This window comes from Ursus maritimus, unplaced genomic scaffold (genome assembly GCF_017311325.1).
Source record: "Ursus maritimus isolate PB19 unplaced genomic scaffold, ASM1731132v1 scaffold_6, whole genome shotgun sequence".
NCBI classification, from domain to species: domain Eukaryota; kingdom Metazoa; phylum Chordata; class Mammalia; order Carnivora; family Ursidae; genus Ursus; species Ursus maritimus.
The window spans coordinates 8,951,039-8,971,504 of NW_024426774.1; the positions used below are offsets into that span (position 1 = coordinate 8,951,039).

The 20,466-nt window shown below is 50.5% G+C and overlaps 1 protein-coding gene across 1 annotated transcript in view; it reads right to left on the reverse strand.

Moving 5' to 3' along the window:
• SNTG2 (syntrophin gamma 2) overlaps positions 1-20,466 on the reverse strand; it is a 176,464-nt gene that overhangs the window by 65,349 nt on the left and 90,649 nt on the right. The window contains exons 10-12 of the mRNA XM_040623084.1: positions 16,498-16,625; positions 4,228-4,357; positions 2,502-2,540 (exon numbers count right to left, since the gene is read on the reverse strand). Of these exons, the coding sequence (XP_040479018.1) occupies positions 2,502-2,540; positions 4,228-4,357; positions 16,498-16,625 (297 nt within the window). The remainder of the gene's footprint in view (positions 1-2,501; positions 2,541-4,227; positions 4,358-16,497; positions 16,626-20,466) is intronic.

The window sequence follows — 20,466 nt, forward strand, 5'->3', positions numbered from 1 at the left end:
GAAGCTGAGTTCTCCAGGGCACCACCAGGAGCATCCCCCTCTCTCCTTCCTGTGCTCAGAGTCTCTCATTTACCGTAAGAACAGGAAGAGCACATCTAAACATGAATGACCTTGGAAATGATAATTGGAAATTTCATTTTCTACCGAAGATGAGACAACACTACCGATATTCAAGAGATACAGAAAATAGATATGATATCAGTGAATTATTTTAGATTATTTTCCTACATTACATAGTTTTATGCAATGTGAAAAAAAGATATTGAATTTTTATTTGGAACACAGCATATTTGTTTGTAATTTCTATGTACTGGAGATATTATTAGACTGGTCTCGTATTTGTTTCCATAACTGATTGTATTCAAAGAGCTCTACAGATTCCATGGAAATGAAAGTCAATAAAAACAAAACATTAAGCGAAAAAGAAAAAAAAGAACACCTCCACTGGACATATTGCTAATTTTGAAGTCCAGTTTCAGAGTGGTAAACTATTCCTGGAGGTAACAGTAGGATCTGGTCTACCCCTGAGCCTTGGCAAATCAGCCTGGAGAACACACTTTCCGGTGGACTGCGGAGCTCCGTCCTCAGTGGAAAGGCCCACGAGTGCCTCCACGTTAGAACAAGAATGATATTTTATGTATAAGAATATGAAATGAATCCTATATTAATTTGGAAACATCTGTGGAACTTTCACTGATTAAATAGCCAAACACCCTCCATTAGCTCCTTAACACAAAACAAGCTGATCATAAATTTAGAAAAATGTTACAAGAAATAAAAGTTACATTCAGAATAAGTTCCTGAGAGTTTCTATCCTAATTACAGAACGTTGACTAGAGGGTTGGAACATGGCCGTAACTCCCCATCTTGTTCAGCTAATGTCTGCCCAGCAGACACTGACTCTCCTGTGTGTCTGCGTGCTCTCACACTCACTCGTCTAGCAAGCACTACATACAGAGTGTCTGGGAGCACCACTTAGGCAAACTGAGCACGCTCTTCTCACTTGTCTAAACCTGAGACAATGCATGCTTCCTCACACCAACAGTTATATAATCAAAACACATACAAATACGAAGTTTGCACTTACACTACAGAGTCAACTATGACTTTATCAGAAAGGAGACAGATGAATAACATAGTGGCTTAGAAGTTTAGTTTTCTGCTGCTCAAACTGTCTGAGTGTGAAGGATCACCCCTATGCACCTATAGACCCAGTGACCAGGAGCCCCAGATCAGGGAGTCAGCACATCGCCATGCACTTACAGACCCAGTGACCAGGAGCCCCAGATCAGGGAGCCAGCTCACCCTATGCACTTACAGACCCAGTGACCGGGAGCCCCGAATCTGGGAGCCAGCTCATCCCCATGCACTTACAGACCCAGTGACCGGGAGCCCCGAATCTGGGAGCCAGCTCATCCCCATGCACTTACAGACCCAGTGACCGGGAGCCCCGAATCGGGGAGTCAGCTCATCCCCATGCACCTACAGACCCAGTGACCAGGAGCCCTGAATTGGGGAGCCAGATCATCCCCATGCACTTACAGACCCAGTGACCGGGAGCCCCGAATCAGGGAGCCAGCTCATCCCCATGCACCTACAGACCCAGTGACCAGGAGCCCTGAATCGGGGAGTCAGCTCATCCCTATGCACTACAGACCCAGTGCCGGGAGCCCCGAATCAGGGAGCCAGCTCATCCCTATGCACCTACAGACCCAGTGACTGAGAGCCCCCGAATAGGGGAGCCTCAGCTCCTCCCCAAGCACTTACAGACCCAGTGACCAGGAGCCCTGAATTGCAGAGTCAGCTCATCCCCAAGCACTTACAGACCCAGTGACCAGGAGCCCTGAATTGCAGAGTCAGCTCATCCCCAAGCACTTACAGACCCAGTGACCAGGAGCCCTGAATTGCAGAGTCAGCTCATCCCCAAGCACTTACAGACCCAGTGACCAGGGGCCCCGGATCAGGGAGCCAGCTCACCCCAGGCACTTACAGACCCAGTGACCAGGGGCCCCGGATCAGGGAGTCAGCTCATCAGCAGCCGGCCCTGTCCTGAGAAGGAATGATCTGTGTATTCCCCACAAGGCGGCTGCATCGGTAGGCCTGGGTTGGCCTGCTCTGGGGCACAGGGCTCCCACCCATCCACGATATCATCTGCTGGCCAGAAGCCTCTCCAGGGCAAAGCTCTCCAAACCTGGATGTTCTCTAAGAAAATTACACAGTGCTTATGATTCCAGATCATGCAGGTGTGTCTCCAAAGTAAAACACCTCTCAGCTTACACAATCACGACTACACTACCGTGTAACGACATTTCCTCAGAAAACACAGCTGCCGAGAGCTCAGCTATAACCTGGACAGAGAAGCAGAGCAATTCCTCCTGACTAAGGACAAGGACCCTGACTTCTGCCAAAATTCCCAAATCAAGGTCCAAAACCAGGAGAAGCTACTTTTAGAAAACAAGAGAGACACATCATATGACTGACAAGAAAAACACAGGACCTACCTGGTCACACGGGGAACAGCACTCATTCGCCACTCTCATCTGTAGAGAGAAGGAAGCAACGAGTCAGTGGGACAAGAATATTAACGCCATCATTTTTCAACCTGTCGAATCAGCAACCGAAATTAATTAGCAACAGGAAGTGTCCTTGGAAAAAAGTTTCTTCTTTGATGCATTTCTTACCTAAAAACCAAACCATGCACTGCAGCAATTCTCACAGTGGAGAAAAACCCCGCTACTAATATACTTAAATTTTCTTTTTAAATATCAGTATTTTGTGTGAGTGGGAAGCTACTGGACAGATATTTAAATTTCAACATCTGAAAAAAATGGGGAAAACAATTTCTACTCTAGTGATCTTAGAGTTTCACATTTCATGTATGTTCCTTCATTTAACTCTCCCAGGAATCCTGCAAAGTAGTACTATTTCCAAAATTTTACCAGTGAGGAAGTGGAGGTCCAGAAGTGCAACACACAGAGCTGGAACGTGGCTTCGAATCCCCATGGCTGGTTTCCTTCTCTCAGCTCTGCCTGACAGCTAGAATGTGTAAACTCACCTAGACCGGAGGGGCTCCCTGGTCACGTGCACTCTTGCAAATATCAACAGACCACCACCTGTTTGTTTTTTCTTTTCCTTTAATCCATCCAGATACCTTTGGGATTCAAACTGTCAGGTCTGAAAACTAAGGTCTCAGAGGGGTTCTGTTCTGTAGAATAGGATTGAACACACTGCTGCTTTCCTGAATATTTTAACGTGCTCAGTCAACCTGTTTCGCAGCTTCCAGGAACAAGGAAGTTCTTGTTGAAGAAGAGGGGCAGCAGCATGGGGAAAGAGTGGGGTGGGGGAACCGGGCAGCTGGGTGGGGGATGGGGAGCAGGATGGGAAAGGTTGGCAGGTGCTGCTGCAGGGCGGGGGACAGGCGGGCAAGGGAAAGGGATGGGCAGCAGGGTGGGAAGGGGTGGCAGGTGCTGCTGCAGGCTGGGCCTGTGCTCGGCTGCACAGTGGGAGTCCAAAGGCTGGTCCTGGCTCTTCCTGCCACCTGCTCCCCCGAATGAAACCTCAGGATGCAAGTGCAGTCCATGGGCAGGTCCACCTGTGAAGGAACTGATCAAAGGCCACTTTGGCCACAAGCGAGTCCTTCCGGGAGCCCACAGCTCATTGCAGCATACAGTGGTTCCTCTGGGAACTTCCTACTTGACTTTAACTTCCAGCCTGTTGTGTTTTATTTTTTAATTGTGCATTGATTTTGAATATCAAACATATCACTCAAGGAGACAGAGCACTTTCTCTTTCCTGGATAATTGCACTGAAAATTTGGGAAGTAATCCTGTTGGTCGGATATGCCTCTTGTTTTCATAAAGTTATGGGGCATTCTGTCTCTAACCTCATTAGGTTCCCCACATTACATCGATGCGTTTGGGTAAAATGTACGTAGTATTATACCTACACGAAAGGATCTGTGCTTGTGCGTGGACAGGAGGAGAGAGAGGAAGGGATGGGGAGGGCATCCACATGTCTGATTGGCCCAGACGCTCACGACAGGAGACATGTGGAGGACTTAATTCTGAACTTGTTTTAGCCAGACATGTGTTATGTTGGAAAAAAGGACATACTTCCTTGTTTAATCTTATAAGCAATTATTTTAGGGTTAATCATAAATAACAAAAAATATCAAATCATTTTTGTGGATTAAATGGAAAAGCAGAAAGTCATGGGAAGTCTGCTCACTGTCTGCAGTGTCAGGTCACCGATGTTCGCGGACACTGCTCTCAGCCAGTCGGTGCTCTCCTGGGCCGTGTGAAACTGCAGGATCCCCGTGCTGACCCCGTCCAGAGCCAGAACCTCAAACGCACCGGACCTGTGGGAAGAGGGGAGCCACGCTCTGCACAGCAGCCCGAGCGGTTCGGGCACGCCCACATAGCTCCCGCGCTGCCCAGAGCCACACGGGGAGACGCAGCAGAGGCCGTGGTCACACACCCAACCTGCTCTGCTACGTACGTTCCCCAAAAGTACGTTCAGAACTTCGAAACCCGTCACTAACAGCTATTTCTAATTCAATAAAAAAGATGAGAGTCGATTCATGTGGAAATAACTCTTGCTCTTTTAGGAATTTTGGAGTTATCGTTTTGTAGGGTCCTCAGTAATAATTCTTGCCAAGACCACTTTTTGTGGTATTTAAAGCTCCTGACAATGACGACCCGCAGTCAGGCGTCATCGTTACTCAACATCAATGCTGCTTTAGAACACACTCATATTTCTGATTTACGATGGAGCTTTCCAAGAAGTCGGATCTTCCTTTTTTTTCATAGAAATCAAAGACAGTCTCTTCAATAAATGGTGCTGGGAAAATTGGACAGCTACATGCAAAAGAATGAAACTTGACCACTATCTCACACCATACACTAAAATAAACTCCAAATGGATGAAAGACCTCGATGTGAGACAGGAATCCATCAAAATCCTGGAGGACAACATAGGCAGCAACCTCTACGACATCGGCCAAAGCAACCTTTTTCATGATACATCCCCAAAGAGAAACAAAAGATAAAATGAATTTATGGGACTTCATCAAGATAAAAAGCTTCTGCACAGCCAAGGAAACAGTCAGAAAAACTAAGAGGCAGCCCACGGAATGGGAGAAGATATTTGCAAATGACACTACAGATAAAGGACTGGTATCCAAGATCTACAAAGAACTTCTCAAACTCAATACACGAGAAACAAATAAACAAATCAAAAAATGGGCAGAAGATATGAACAGACACTTTTCCAATGAAGACATACAAATGGCTAACAGACACATGAAAAAATGTTCAAAATCATTAGCCATCAGGGAAATTCAAATCAAAACCACACTGAGATACCACCTTATGCCAGTTAGAATGGCAAAAATAGACAAGGCAAGAAACAACAATAGTTGGAGAGGATGTGGAGAAAGGGGATCCCTCCTACATTGTTGGTGGGAATGCAAGTTGGTACAGCCACTCTGGAAAACAGTGTGGAGGTCCCTTAAAAAGTTAAAAATTGAGCTACCCTATGACCCAGCCATTGCAATACTGGTATTTACCCCAAAAGATACAGAGCGTAGTGAAGAGAAAGGGCCATATGCACACCAATGTTCATAGCAGCATTGTCCACAATAGCTAAATCGTGGAAGGAACCGAGATGCCCTTCAACAGATGACTGGATTAAGAAGATGTGTCCATATATACAATGGAATATTACTCAGCTATCCAGAAGAAGACAGTTCTCAACATTTGCTAAACATGGACGGCACTGGAGGGGAGATAATGTTAAGTGAAATAAGTCAAGCAGAGAAAGACAATTATCATATGATTTCTCTCATCTATGGAACATAAGAACTAGGGATGATCAGTAGGGGAAAAAAGGGATAAAGAAAGGGGGGGGTAATCAGAAGGGGGAATGAAACATGAGAGACTATGGACTCTGAGAAACAAACTGAGGGCCACAGAGGGGAGGGGGGTGGGGGAATGGGATAGGCCAGTGATGGGTAGTAAGGAGGGCACGTATTGCATGGTGCACTGGGTGTTATACACAACTGATGAATCATCAAGCCTTACATCGGAAACCAGGGATGTACTGTATGGTGACTAACATAATATAATAAAAAATCATTATAAAAAAAAAAAAAAAGAAATCAAAGTGCCACAGACCCTCCCGTGGCAAATTATTCATAAGAGCACGATGATTGTCTCTAATTCAGTAATTCTTCCTTATCATTTCAAAGATACTTCACACGTAACTCTTCTCATCCACTGACTTGTGTGCCCGGATTCACGTCCCCAGCGTGGATGTCTCTGGAGACGGGGGGCCTCTGAGAAGGAATTCACGCTCAGTGACCAGTGAGGGTCGAGCCCTGATCCCGCAGGACTGCTTTCTTTATGGGAAGAGACCCCAGAGCTCCCTCCCCACCGGGGAGGACACCGCAACACGGCCGTCTGCCAGCCGGGAAGAGGCTCTGCCAGCACCGCACTGTGCGGGACCCGGCGTGGACCTCCAGCCTCCAGAAGTGTGAGAACAGAAACGTCTGTGGCGGCTGCCCCGAGCGTGGCCCTTGGCTGCGCGGCCCTGGCTGACAAATACCACTATCGTCAAAAGGAATGTCCTTTATGCTCCTGTCCCTTTTCCTCAAGAAAACAGTGTGTATGAAGCCATGGAGCCTATGCCTTCGTGTCCTGAAGCAGACAATGAAAAGTTTAAAAAATGAATGATGAAACAAACATAATTACATTATTTTAAGAAACAAGGTCCACACTACATTACGTTTTAACAGTCTCTCAGCTATGAGTTATTCATGGTTTTGTTACACAGGGAGAGGGCCTGAGAGGAAGAGCAGGACAGTGGGTAGCTACAGAGCCTCCCGCACTCTCTCGAGCCGAGTCCACGGAGCCGACGGTCCCCCTCTGGTGCACGCCGACACCTGTCCGGCCCCCCCGGACCTCGCATCCAGCACCCCCACCTCGCGTCCACCCCCGGGGTCCCCCACCCCCAACCTCACCTCTTCCCCGGGCCCCCACCTCGCGCCCGCCCTGGTCATCACTGCCTGCGTCCGAGCACAAGGCTCATGACAGACGAGCGTCGCCGCCCGGGGCCTCCTGCTCAGAGACTTTGGGGGGAAACGAGCACAAAGCCTCTGGCTCCCGTTCTAGCTCCAAGGACGCTGACCTCGTCTGCAGGAGAGCATGCAGACGCTCACAGTGACAGGTGCTCGCAAACACAGCGGATGCCGTGGTGAGAACGAATCCCAAATCCCACCGACCCCAAACTGTCCCTTCAAAGGAACCCGGACCTGACTGGATTATTCTGTGGAGCCATTTATGCCACAAAGCTGCGTTGAGAACAACAAACCAATCGCCTGAAAATTAGTGAAGTCTGATAGCTGGATGTGGTCAGGGTAAGAGAAAGGGCCCCAGTCAAAAAACCCCCGTCATCCCGGGGTGACCGTGAGCGCAGCCCAGCGGCTCGTCCCTGAGCGTGTCCAGACTGCCCTACAACATCCACCGGCACAGACAGATCCACACACAAGTAACAGTGATGAGCCCTAGAAGGGGGTGGGGACCCAGGGTTGCTGGACACAGGACAGCGTGACCTGTGCACATGGCTGGAGGTCACCTCACACAGGAAGGTCTGCAAACAGCCATCAGAGGGACGTTCCAGGGACTCAGGGATCCGTGTCTGAGGAAGCACGTCCAACAGTGATTACCGACAAACGGACAGACGGTGCGGGAAGAGCCAGCGTACCCATGGAGGTAACCGCGAACGAGCTGCGACAGAGCATTTACTGGAGAGGCTGGACAGTGCGTTTGTCCTGACAGAAGGAGTACTGAGCCACGCGGGTTGGCGGAGTCCGTGCAGCCCACACAACAGGCAGAAGGAAGAAGCCCCCTCAGGGGCTCTGAGAAGCGGGAGACACCGTCGGGGGTAGCAGCAGGAGTGGAGATGGAGGGCAGACCACATGTTTCGAGGAGCGGCGGCCGAAGCCTTCCTGACTGTTCTGAGAAACGCTGGTCTGCACACCCGGGCAGATCAGGGATCCAAACAGGGTACAGACTCACATCCACAAACGGATGCCTCGGGTCTACATGTGGAGAATCAAAGACAAGGGACACGTATCAAAGCAGCAAGAGAAAAGTAACTTGTCACATACGAGGAAGCTCCAAACCTCCCAGCCGACCTCCCGCGGAGGCAGCAGAGGCCAGGAGGCAAGAGGACGGCGGTGGGGTCCCAGCGCTCAACGCACGAGTGGGTCCAGCAAGCACCGCACAGCCATACCGCGGCCGCCTGTCCAGCACGAAGATGAAATAAGGAGACAGTCTGGGGCTCCTGAAGCCCTCTGCGGGGAGCACGGATGGAGGTCGGGAGCTGAAGCTGGGTGCTGTCTGGAAGGTGAACTCACAGGAAAGTGCGCACGAGGGCGCTGACAACGTAATTATAAAGGACAGGATACGTCCATCTCCTCTCTTACCGTAAACGACGTAAAAACACATCGTACAGAACAAAACGTCTATGACGTGCTGGGCCCCCGCGATAGAGACACAGACGTGGTCCAGGCTCATGTGCGTGTGACATGTGACACACGTATAACGCACTTGCTTGTAACAAGCCAGAGGATGTGTGACGGGCTAAGGAATTGGTAACAAAGGGTGAATTAACAATTAGCTAAATAATTTTTATATGTGTGCACACCGAATGCTGCGTGCTCCGTGTGCACCTTCACCAATCAGCATCTGTCCTGCCACGTCCTGCTTAACACACGGAGAGCCACCCCACTCTCTCCACCCGTCCTCGCAGCCAGGACACAGGGGAGTGTCCTCAGTCTGACAAAGCCCTGTGCACACAGCTTTTCTGCCACGGAAAGCCATGCGCTCTGAGTCCGTGTTTTAGACACGTGAGGCACGCTGGACCCCTCACCTCTGAGGTCTGTCCTCCTTGTCCACAAGCGTGATGGGCGTCACGATGCCAGCCGTGCCACAGCAGGCCAGCGCGGGAGGCATGTAAGAAGGCGTCTGTAAGGCTGTTGCAAACCCATAGTCACTGTGCGAACAGCGACACTCAGAACACGTACTTGTGGAAGGAACAGCACAGCCTGAATGTTACATGGATGGAAGCGGTGTGGGCGCTAATGCTGATGGCACATACACGGTGGGAACGTATGGGGAGGAATTTACACTCGCTGATTGTTCCAAGAGCAGTATTAACTGAGTCGATTACATGAAATTTTCATTTCTTCCAGACTGACTAGGATTTACTTTCTCAGCATCTCACGGGCAGCATGCTTGGGCTCATCGACAGCAGCCCTCCCACAGCGCACAGGAGGAAGCCGGCCACGTGGCCCTGGACTCAGAGCATCTGCACAGCCTTTTCGGGATTCTGTCCAGATGGTCAAGGTCCTCGTCAGAGCTAAAAATCACAGATACCCACCGCCTGGGACTCAGCGTGCTCTGTGACAGTCCTGCATCAGGTTTTAGGAATCNGCAGGAAAAGATTCCCCAGGGAGAAACTGAGCCACGTCCAGATACTGTTACCAATGGGGAGGCGGAGAACCGGCAACACCACAGCTCCTGGAAGGTATGCCACCACCTCTCCCAGCACTTGGGCAGGAACCCGGGGGGGGGGGGGTGGCACACGTGCACCCACATCCTTTGTGTCACTCGAGGCCCCCACACTTTGGAGCTGGGAACAGGGCGTGTGTTTATTTTGCTCGTGACAGAGTTATGAGCATTCGCTAGACAAAATGAGAAGAAAATGTGTGTACGTCTCAGACTTTGTAAAATCTTCAAATTTGCTTTCACATCTTGTATTTCAAGACTGTCTGTGTAGTGTGGGCATAATTTTTTCGTGGAAGCCAGAGAAATATTTTCTTCCCATCTCCCCACCCTGCAGAGGCACTCCCATATACTCTGTGTTAAATAGTGACATAGACACAAAAATCAGAGTCTGGGCACCATTTCCCTGTATCGGTTTGTTCACTGTAGTCACTGTTTCTGGAAAACTCTCCCTGAGCAGACCAAAGTGGAGCAGGTCCGCAAGAGAAAGCTAACTTCTCCCTGTAGTGCCTAAAAGAGCAACCTGGCCCCCTCCTGTGTCACCTTCTGTCACCTTCCTGAGACCAGGCCTGTGTCCTCCCAGCCCCTGGTCCTGCAGTGGAGTGAGCAGCAGAGGGTCCCACGTGGGCATGACGCACCTGACTAACGGCTGAACACCTGCAGGCCATCCCACGGAAGGAGGAACACAGATAAAACAGAACCTGGAGGATCCCAGGGACACCTAGGATGTCTGCCTGCTTCCTGCCTGCATCTCCTAGCAGACACTCAGCTTCATGAGAACACAGGTCCTGGGCTTTGTTCACCACTGCCAGCACCCCCAAGAGTGCCTGCACGTGGCAGGGGTCGAGAACATCTGTTGCCTGAGAATATGCAGCATGACACAAGGTGCACCCGGCGGCAGAGCCCACGGGCCGATGCCAGAGCCCCCCTGCTCCCCAGTCCCAGCCAGGCTGCAGCTCCCACATCTGGAAACAAGGGTGCCGACTGGCTGCGCTGCATGGATCTGTAAGACCAGGTCGGTGCAGGGCCAGCACCACTTCTGGAAGACGGCAAGCACATGATTACTATAATTACCCTTTACCCTGTCTTCTGCAGAAAATCCACCAGTAGGGCACCGACACTGCTTTGGCCGGTGTGTGCTTCTTTTAACACGTCTGTTCCCGGAGGAGGACACCCCAGGGCTTGAGCGGTTCACAGCGGGTTCTGTAACTACAACAGCAGTGGCAGTAACGACCCAAAGGTTATCATTTACTCAGGCCTGGCTTCGTGCCGGGCACTGTGCTACATGACTTACACTTAAACGTTAACATATTTCTCCTCTCAGCAATCTTACGAGATGGGTGTTACTGTTTGTTTCTCTGCGTGGCATCGAGAGGCCGCGTCCCCTGCCCAGGTGGGCAGCTAACAAGGTTGGAGACCAGTTCAGCCCCACCCAGCTCCCTCCAGATCCCTGCTCTGGACAGAGAACCACTCGATCTATGAAAACAAAATCATTATCCACATTTTACCCTGTAAAGCACAAGCAGCTGCATCATGGGCTTCTGGGTCTGGACCACCCAAGGTCATCAGAACAGTGACCATCACCAAAACAGCCTGGCACCCACCCCTCGGCCCCCCACGTGAGCACAGGCTGCACAGAGTCCCGCTGAACACGCAGCCCTGGCATGAGCCTGTCCTCTGCAAACGTCCCCTGAGCCCTCCGGCTGCCAACACCAAAGAGGCCGCCGTGCTTCCTGTCAGCGGATTTCAACGCGCCGACGGCATCACCACTCACTGTGCGCACCCAGGTCCCACTGGCCTTTGTGTCCTCCTTCCGTTTCAAAGAATAAAACCTCATCCTCCTAGATTCACATGAAGCCTAACGAGACCACCCGAGCCCACCCTCCGAGCACCATGCAGATCAGACCCTGAGTTCCTGACCGTCCCTCTTACCACCAAGTCCATCCACATCCTATACGAGCCACTCTCCTTACGGAGCTGCCCCCCGCCCCAGACTCAGTCTCCCCAACTCTGCTCAACCACACGCTGTGCCTTCAGGGTTCCCAACCACAGAGAATTTACTACGGACAAGTCCTTTCCTGGTACGAACTTTTAAACGTGAGACCATCCTTTGCAAAACAAGTCAGAGTATTTAGCAGGATAATTTTGACAGGTAGTATCACTTTCCAAAATGTGGTTATCTACGATGCGCCAACTCCAGCAGGACCATGGTAAAGCCCACCCGGCTCCTGACGAGCTCTTTCTCTAAAATACAGTCATCTCCTACAAAGAGAGATGGAACCCCGCTGTATGAGATAAGACATAACTCCATTATTCTTCTCTTTCTTTCTCTTGTTCGTTCCTTCAGTTGTTCAATTTTATTTGTTTGAGAGACAGAGTACGAGAGAACACAGGGGGAGGGACAAAGGGAGAGGGAATCTCCAGCAGATTCCCTGAGCGTGAAGCCCCATGCGGGGGCTCAATCCCACGACCCTGAGATCATGACCTGAGCGCATAGCAAGAGTCAGACGCTTCACTGAGTCAGCCAGGCACCCCTTCACTGTTATTTTCAAAAACTCAACTGAAGTGGGACAAAAGACCCAAAGTTCCAGTTTTGTTCCTTCCCTCCTCCTCCTGCCCCTCCTCCCTTGCTTCCACGTTTCAGAAAGATACACAAGATCAGCAACTCCTTACTCTTTTGAGGCCAACGTCAAATGAGGGGCATGGAACAGGCTGGTCAGGGCGGGACCCCAGGAAGCCGTGCCCTAGACAGCCCAGCCGTGCAGAGTGAGCGCGGGACACAGACTCGGACTGTCTGCTGCTCCCCCTCAGGCATATCACTCAAATTGTGACTTTCTTCCTTCAGGTCAGGCATTCATATTAGGAATTGGCACAAAATTAGGAATTGTCGTAACCTTACAAGTGTTAGCTTTACTTCAAAGCTTCGTTAAACCTACACCTTTATTTTATGTTACACCTGCACAGACTCTCAGGAAGCAGTGAAGTGTTAACATCTCCCCTGCTGTCCCTGTTTACACGGACAAGGACGAGATCAGAAAGAGCCTCACCGGGTGAAGCTGGGGCTCTGGGAGGGCATGGGGCGACCGGATTATCTTGGTTCCAGACCCAGGGCTCTCTCCCCTGAGCCTCCCTGGTGGTCAGGCAGCTTGCCCACGTCCTGGAGAGCCCATGCTCTACAGTGCCTTATCCACCGCGGTCCTGGGAGCCTTCCTCACACCGGGATGATTCTGGACTTTCTGCAAGCATGTGTGTTTCTCTTTTTTTTTTTTTTTTTTTAAGGATTTTATTTATTTATTCGACAGAGATAGAGATAGCCAGCGAGAGAGGGGACACAAGCAGGGGGAGTGGGAGAGGAAGAAGCAGGCTCATAGCGGAGGAGCCTGATGTGGGGCTCGATCCCAGAATGCCGGGATCACGCCCTGAGCCGAAGGCAGACGCTTAACCACTGTGCCACCCAGACGCCCCGCATGTGTGTTTCTCTTGTTCTCGGTCTTTGCTTTCTACCCACCCCCCAACATACACACACACCTTGACTCAAGTCCGGGTCCTGGAATCCCAAACCAGAATCCTTCCCAAGGTGCCAGGTGAGAGCAAAACCAAACACGATGACGTGTTTAGAGGATATACCTCTAGACGTGTCCAGACACACGTGTGCTGCCAGGGTGACAGGCAGGCAGATTCTAGAACGGCACCCGTGGGGTCACACAGAGCAAGGTGCTGCTGGAAGGGGTCTGAAATCAGCGGGCCCGACCGAGCCCTTCACATCAGGTCTGGAGGTTAGAGACCAGAGCCAGGGTTCCATGCACTGAGTCCTGGTGCTGCCTGGCAGGTGTGGGGACATGGGGCACAGGACATGGGTGGGCTCCAGCAGGGACCATGGCCCTGACCCCGGGGTCCTATAAACCCAAGGAGCTGAATTCTGCCAACCACCTGAACGAGGCACGAAGAGGCTTTCAACTGGCCTCCAGCTTGACTTCAGTCCGGTGAGGCCGGACAGAGTGCACGGCCAGCCACCCTGCCAGCGGGGCCCCCAGGTCACAGACTTACGGCCTCTTCACCTGTGTGTTCTGATCCGCTCTGAGACACATCCTGAACACCCTTCCCAGACCTAACAGGACACGTGCTGCTGGAGCTGGTGGGTGCCGGTCACGGGAGAGAGGACGGTGACGGTGACGCAAAGTTCTCTTCATGACCATCAGGCCACTGGCGGCCATGCTCTTCTCCGCGTGATGTCAGGGACATGTGTCAACAGCTAACCCGCTGCCAAGCTGTACGATTCTCAGTGAGAATCTGAACCATGTGCTTTACTGTGTAGCCAACAATTCAGTCTCTTCACTGATGGGGATGACGATCTGCACAAAAGCATGACTCCGGCTTCACCTCTGACCGCGAGCAGAGCAGGGCTTCCGGTGGAGCCGTCCTGCAGGCTCTGGGGCCACGCAAAATGAAAGCAGCCCCCGCGACAGCCGGTGTTTCATCCTCAAATACTTCACACGACTTCGGTTCACTTTGGCATCTACTTGTTAAAGGATCTTTCAAAAACATTTCAGGAAATTCAGAAACCTCAACCGTTACTGAGCCAATTGCATTAGAAAAGAGCAGATCCTGGAGGAGGAGATCCGGGGGACCCCCCACCGACGATGGCAGTGGGGCCCCCAGGACGCTGACTTCCAGCCTCCTCACCCTGGGTGTTCTGAGCCGCTCTGAGACACGTCCTGAACACCCTTCCCAGGCTACCTTTGTTTAAGATTTAAAAAACGGTTCAACTTGAAATTATTTTTTATAAAAAGAAGACACTGTTTGATTTAGAATTGGTGTTTTCTGAACGTGTTCCTTATACTCCCCACTTTCTCCTCTGGGAGAAAATACACTATAGCTGTGGGGTTCTGTCTGTGCGGCTTGAAACGGGGCTGGAGGGTCTTCCAGGGAAGACGGGCCTCTCGGCCTCCTCTCAGCCCCCGAAGGTGGGCGTTACTGCCAGCTGTGTCTGGACAAACACGTTTTATAGAATGCAGTTTGAGTCCCGGTTCAATATTTTGCTTTTTTACACCTTCCAGCCGATATTAACACCTCGCTTAAAATCATAAAAACGTGAGCAAAGCTAAAAGACACAAAGCCTCCACAAAACAACGCACTCTTCTCTCATGAGGCATCCCAGGGCGTCCGGTGTGCTGGCGGGCTCAGCAGCATTCCCGCCGAACAGCGCAAGTGGGAGGCGCCAGCCGCGTGCCGTCCCGTAGGTGCGCTGTGCTCATCCCGGTGGGCGCTGCCCGTGGGCTCACGGGACGGCTCTTCTGCTGCCAAGAAGGAGCCCCGTCTCAGCACCCCCGGCAGCCACAGTGGCTGGTAAGACACAGGCAGTTATCGTCACCGGAGACGCCACCCTGTGCTCTGTGAAGGGGCATTTTGTCGCGCACCATGCGGGCGTCACTGGGGGCTACGCCTGTGGGAAACAAGTGCACTGACCCTCCCAGCAGGGGCTGGTCCGGGTCTTCCCTTCCTCACGAGACACAGCGGAGCGGCCGGCCAGCTTGGTGACATTCAGTGGCCCTAATTTTCCAAAAGCCATTTAGTCAAGCACATATGTAGGCAGATATCAAAGAGCATGAGCCCCAGTCCCTACACACCCCCTAAACCAACCCGCTCCAGCCAAGAAACAGGCTGTAGGAAAACCACACAGACACATGTCACCAGGGATCTGAGGCCGTAAGAACACTGACTGCTTATCTTACTACTAACTCTACACATGGCTGCCTACCTGTCCATCTATCTTTACCTACCCTCCTATCATCCATCTATCTACCCACATTTCCATCTGTCTCTTCCCACCCTTCTGACTTTTCACGGCTACTGACCTTTTCCAAAGATGGTCACACATTTGAAACTCAAGCTAGAGTTGCTGTTCACGCTCTGGTGTCCTAAGCACCCTTCACGGATGTGCACATTCACCGTAAGAGGTGCACTAATGTCAGTTAATACTGAAAAGTAAATTATAACCATTCATCAAAAACATTATTAGAGAGACTTTCCCTTTCACTGAAAGAAGACAACCCAGGCCTCTCCTCTCCCCCACCATAAAAAAGCACGCGTGCAGGCACACATTTAGAGCAGGCATGTACACACGTGGGTGCACACACACAGGCACACACTCCGGCAGGCGTGCACACACACAGGCGCACACACGCGGGCACACGCTCCGGCAGGTGTGCACACACACAGGCGCACACACTCCGGCAGGCGTGTACACACACAGGCGCACACACGCGGGCACACACTCCGGCAGGCGTGTATACATGCAGGCATGCACACACGTTTTACCAAAGACAATGCTCAATTTCAAAACAGTAAACTCCTCCCTCGCTGACAGATGCACGGCTCACACGGCTCTCTGCAAGCCTGTCTTACAACTGGAAATAAATTCACCATCTACTTGCTCGCTGGCCTTTCCACGGTACCCAGGCAGCCACAGACGACACGCTTTGAATCTCTAAAGCTGATTAACTAACCAAGCTCAAAAACTAGTGAGCATCATGTAACACGGATGTTGGCCTGGCCTCTCATTTTATTAATGATGACAGTGAGGCCACAGAGTTTAAATGACTTTTCTGAAACCTTCTGCAGCTTGGACAAGAATGCAGTCTGGTTTTCAATCTAATTCTGTTAAACATTTACCAGTGAATATACAATTTCTTCTTCTAATCACTATGTTTCAAAAGGACTAACAAGAGTCACGTCACCACCAGACAGAGCGCTTGCTAATAATAAACCCACCGTTGCTCCCATCACCGTTCTCTTGCGATGCCTGACTACGTGGTATTTCTCAATCTACCAAGGACAACCACACTCAGACACTTTGGAGCACTCGTGACTCCTAAGAACGTTAGTGAACAGGGTTCATGAGCTTTCGCCCTTTCAGACAGTGGTCACACACCTTAATTTCTCTGCTCCAGCCTTGCACCTTGAGATTCGAGCCATAGACAGAGGAACTGACAGGGTGTCTATCCAGTGCTTCTCATACTTTGGTTCATTAGCTACGGGCGAGGAAGGTGATGATGGAGCCTGTACAAAATAAAGGAGAGCCAACAGTCACAGAAGCAGTGAGAAGGCATGGAACACCGGGCGGGACCCACACTGAGCCCCGGCCAAGTCACATTAAATACATTTCTTTTTTTTTTTTTTCATAATAATATTTTTTTATTATGTTAGTCACCATACAGCACATCCCCAGTTTTTGATGCAATGTTCCATGATTCATTATTTACATATAATACCCAGTGCACCATGCAATACGTACCCTCCTTAATACCCATCACCAGCCTATCCCAATCCCCCACCCCCCTCCCCTCTGAGGCCCTCAGTCTGTTTCCCAGAGTCCACAGTCTCTCATGGTTCGAGTGTTGATCTTATATCAACTTTGCTGAATGTGTTTATCAGCTCTAGTAACTCTTGTAGATTCTTTGGGGTTTTATATATCCTGTCACCTGTGAATAGAGATAGTTTTACTTTTTTGTTTCCAGTTCGGATGCCTTTTATTTTACTTGCCTAATTGCTCTGGCCAGGACTTCCAGTACACCGGTGAATAGCATTGCTGAAGGTGGGCATCCTTGGCTTGATCCTCATTTTAGGGGGATGGCTTTTGGTCTTTCACCGTTGAGTGTGATGCTTGCTGTGAGCTTTCGTTTTTGTGTTTTGTTGTTTTTTGTTTGTTTGTTTTTTAGTAAAGGTGCTTCATCATGTAGAGGAAATTCTCTTCTGTTTCTAGTTTTCTGATTATTTTCATCATGAAAAGGTGTTGAATTTTGTCAAGTGCTTTTCCTACATCAGTCAAGGTGATCAGGTATTTTTACCCTTCATTCTGGTAGTGTGGTGTATTATATTGGTTGGTTTTCTTGCTGGTGTCCTGTGTATTGAGTTTGAGAAGTTCTTTGTAGATCTTGGATACCAGTCTTTTATCTGTAGTGTCATTTGCAAATATCTTCTCCCATTCCGTGGGCTGCCTCTTAGGTTTTTTGACTGTTTCCTTGGCTGTAAATTTCAACTGTTAAAAGAGCATGTGACAATCTCCTCAAAGACCTAGAAAGAAATTAGTGCACTTCTATGTGAATTTAAACTATTTCTGTTTTTAACAATATATGGCACAAAAGGGAGGAAGGTCAAAGGGAAGCGATGGGGAGAGAGACTTAAGTTGGAAGGTGCTGAGTCCAGGAGGCCGGAGGGGACACCCCGACTTCCCATGTCAAAGCAGAGCAACTCTGGGTCCAAGAGACAGTATCTATTGGCACTGGCTACATTCACAGTGTCCAGGTCACAAGGCCACACTGTCTGGTGAGCACGGGCAGACTGTGAGGCCACAGACAGCAGGCCACTCCTGCGCGCAGCCTGCAGAGGACAGGAAGGTGCATGGGAAGTGCCGAACCCATGCAAACAGGTTTGTAACCCGACCCCACGTGGCAGGTGTCCACCAGCAGCAGAATCAGTAGTCTGTAGGCAAGAGGACCCCCAGAGCTCTGTCTGGGTTCTGGGGGTCGGGGGCACAGCTGCCTCATCCATCTTCACTGTGGAGCCCACAGCAAAGACGAAGAAAGTAGCCACGGGCAGAGGTGAAGGCATCCTGCCAGGTCATGGCAGCGCCTGACTTGGCGCCAATGGCTCCAAATGCAAATCCCCTGCGTCCCCTGCTGTGCAATTTTACATAAGAAACAGACATCAGGTCTCCATAAGGCTCCCTTTATAGACCACTGGGCTTTTCTGGGGTGTCCCAAGCCCTCTCCTAGACCAGGGCAGAGGGACCCAGCAGGGGGGCTCTGGGAGCGTCCCCCATAGCACCTGTGCCTTGCTTTCCACTCCAGGATGTCCAGCTACTCGCCCTCTTCGGTGCCAAGCCCTGAGGTCCAGAGAGACGCTCAGCAAAACAGTCAAGGTCCCGGCCCTGCAGGAAAGCCTGCACCTGCTCTCCTTGTGAGAACAACATGCAGAATGAGCCCAGCTGACCTCCTCGAGCCTCTGATCTCAGGAAGCTCAAGTGCCCAGTGTAAGTGTCACACTTGGGAGCAAATCCCCACCTGAGGGAAATGCCTCCTGAAGAAAGCAGAATTTCTCCATTCTAATTTCTGCCCCCAATTTAATATCAGCTTCATAGCTTGCAGCAGCAACGAGGCATGTTCCCACCCCCTGAACTGCTGCGCTGTGGGCTGCACCTGTCAGCGCTCCACGATCTGCACAGGTAAGTCGGGAGTTCCACGCCAGGCACTGCTGCCCACCGTGGGCGACACTGACTTTGGAACAGGGAACGTGAAACATGCCCTCCTCCATTTGATTCACCACGCAGCCCAGAGTTGCCAAAGCACTAAAGAAAAGGCCATTCTGAAGCATTATGTGTGACGGACCAAGTCCCAGGCGCCTCCCCGTGAGCTGCCTTAGTGATCATGAGGCCGACTCTGAGCCGAGCTGGGACCACGAGGTTGCTGTGCGCAGCCACGGCATGGCGGCCGAGGAAGGTGACATTGCATCAGGGCAGGTGGGGGGACACCCCACTGCAGGGGAGGCCCCGTGGTGACGCGCTCACAGACCTTCCCTCTTTTCCCCAAAATGTCACATGATGGAGACATTTTAGAAACTCGAGGAAAACTCAGTACTTCTAATACAAGATTTATAAAAGTTGGGGGAATGAATGAAAGTAGATGAAAGAAGATGCCTTCAAATATCTCACTCATCACGCACAGGCAGAGAGAGTGACACAAGGCGCACTGCATGTCAGTGTTTCTGTTCTCTGCAGACACACACGCGTGTACACGCACGAACGTGACAAACACCACCTCAGGCTACATTCTCTGAGTATGGCAGAGATAGGATCACACCCTAAAAGTTCGGGAAGTACAAAATTCAAAAAGAGGAAAAAAAATGGTTCAAACCTCATCATCCATCTGTGTATTTCCTGATGACCTTTTCCCTATTCTCTTTTGAAAACCTAGGTAGGGTCCTCCTGCAGATAATCATCACCAAAGGCAGATAAGGAACAATGTCCACAGGTCACAGCTGTACAAAGTGGGACCTGAAGGCAGACATCTGCGCCCAGGAGCAGAGAACTTTCCGTTTAATAGAAACTCTGCTTCTGGAGAGTGACTAAGATTTATTCTATTTATTCTTCGCGTGGGGAGAACCTTCTCTTGCTCAGTAACTCCCCTGAAATGACGTCTATATTTAAATATCCCTTAGCAAGTATTAGCATTTGCTGGAAGAGAACACAGCGTTCACTCACTTTGCAGGATCACCTAACACGACTGAGGCTCTGTCCGAAAAGCAAAACAAAGGCTGACGTGAGAAGCCAATGACCCTGCAGGAACGAGGATGGCCGTGAGGAAACGGACAATTCTGCAGGAATGCACGCGTCTGCACAAGCCACTGCCCATGCGCTCCTGTGCCAACCCCACCAACACCACATCCTCACCTCTGCTGGATGCCTGAATATGTCTTTAAGTCATTTTTTTAAAGAAAAAATATTATTTTAATACTTTATGTTTAAGTAAGAGATTTGAAAGCGACTTTTTAGACATTGCTGTTGTAGTTCTACTCTGGAGGACTGTGGACTTTGCAATTCATCCTTTTATTTTTAACTGAACTACACTGAGGCATAAATTTCTACACGTACTGATGGACGCACACAGTTTGATGAGCTCTGACAAACAGACACAGCCAAGACACCAGAACCTACGTCATGATATGGGGTATTTCCGCCCCATCCACACAAACCTTGTCCCCCCAAAAAAGTTCCCTCTGCCCATGTGCAGGCAACTGGCTTCCCGCTGAGGCAGCCACCGATCTGATTTCTGTGAGATCAGGTATGCTAGTGTGGACTCTTAGAACTTCTCTGAGCAGAACCGTGCAGGAAGTACTGCATTTG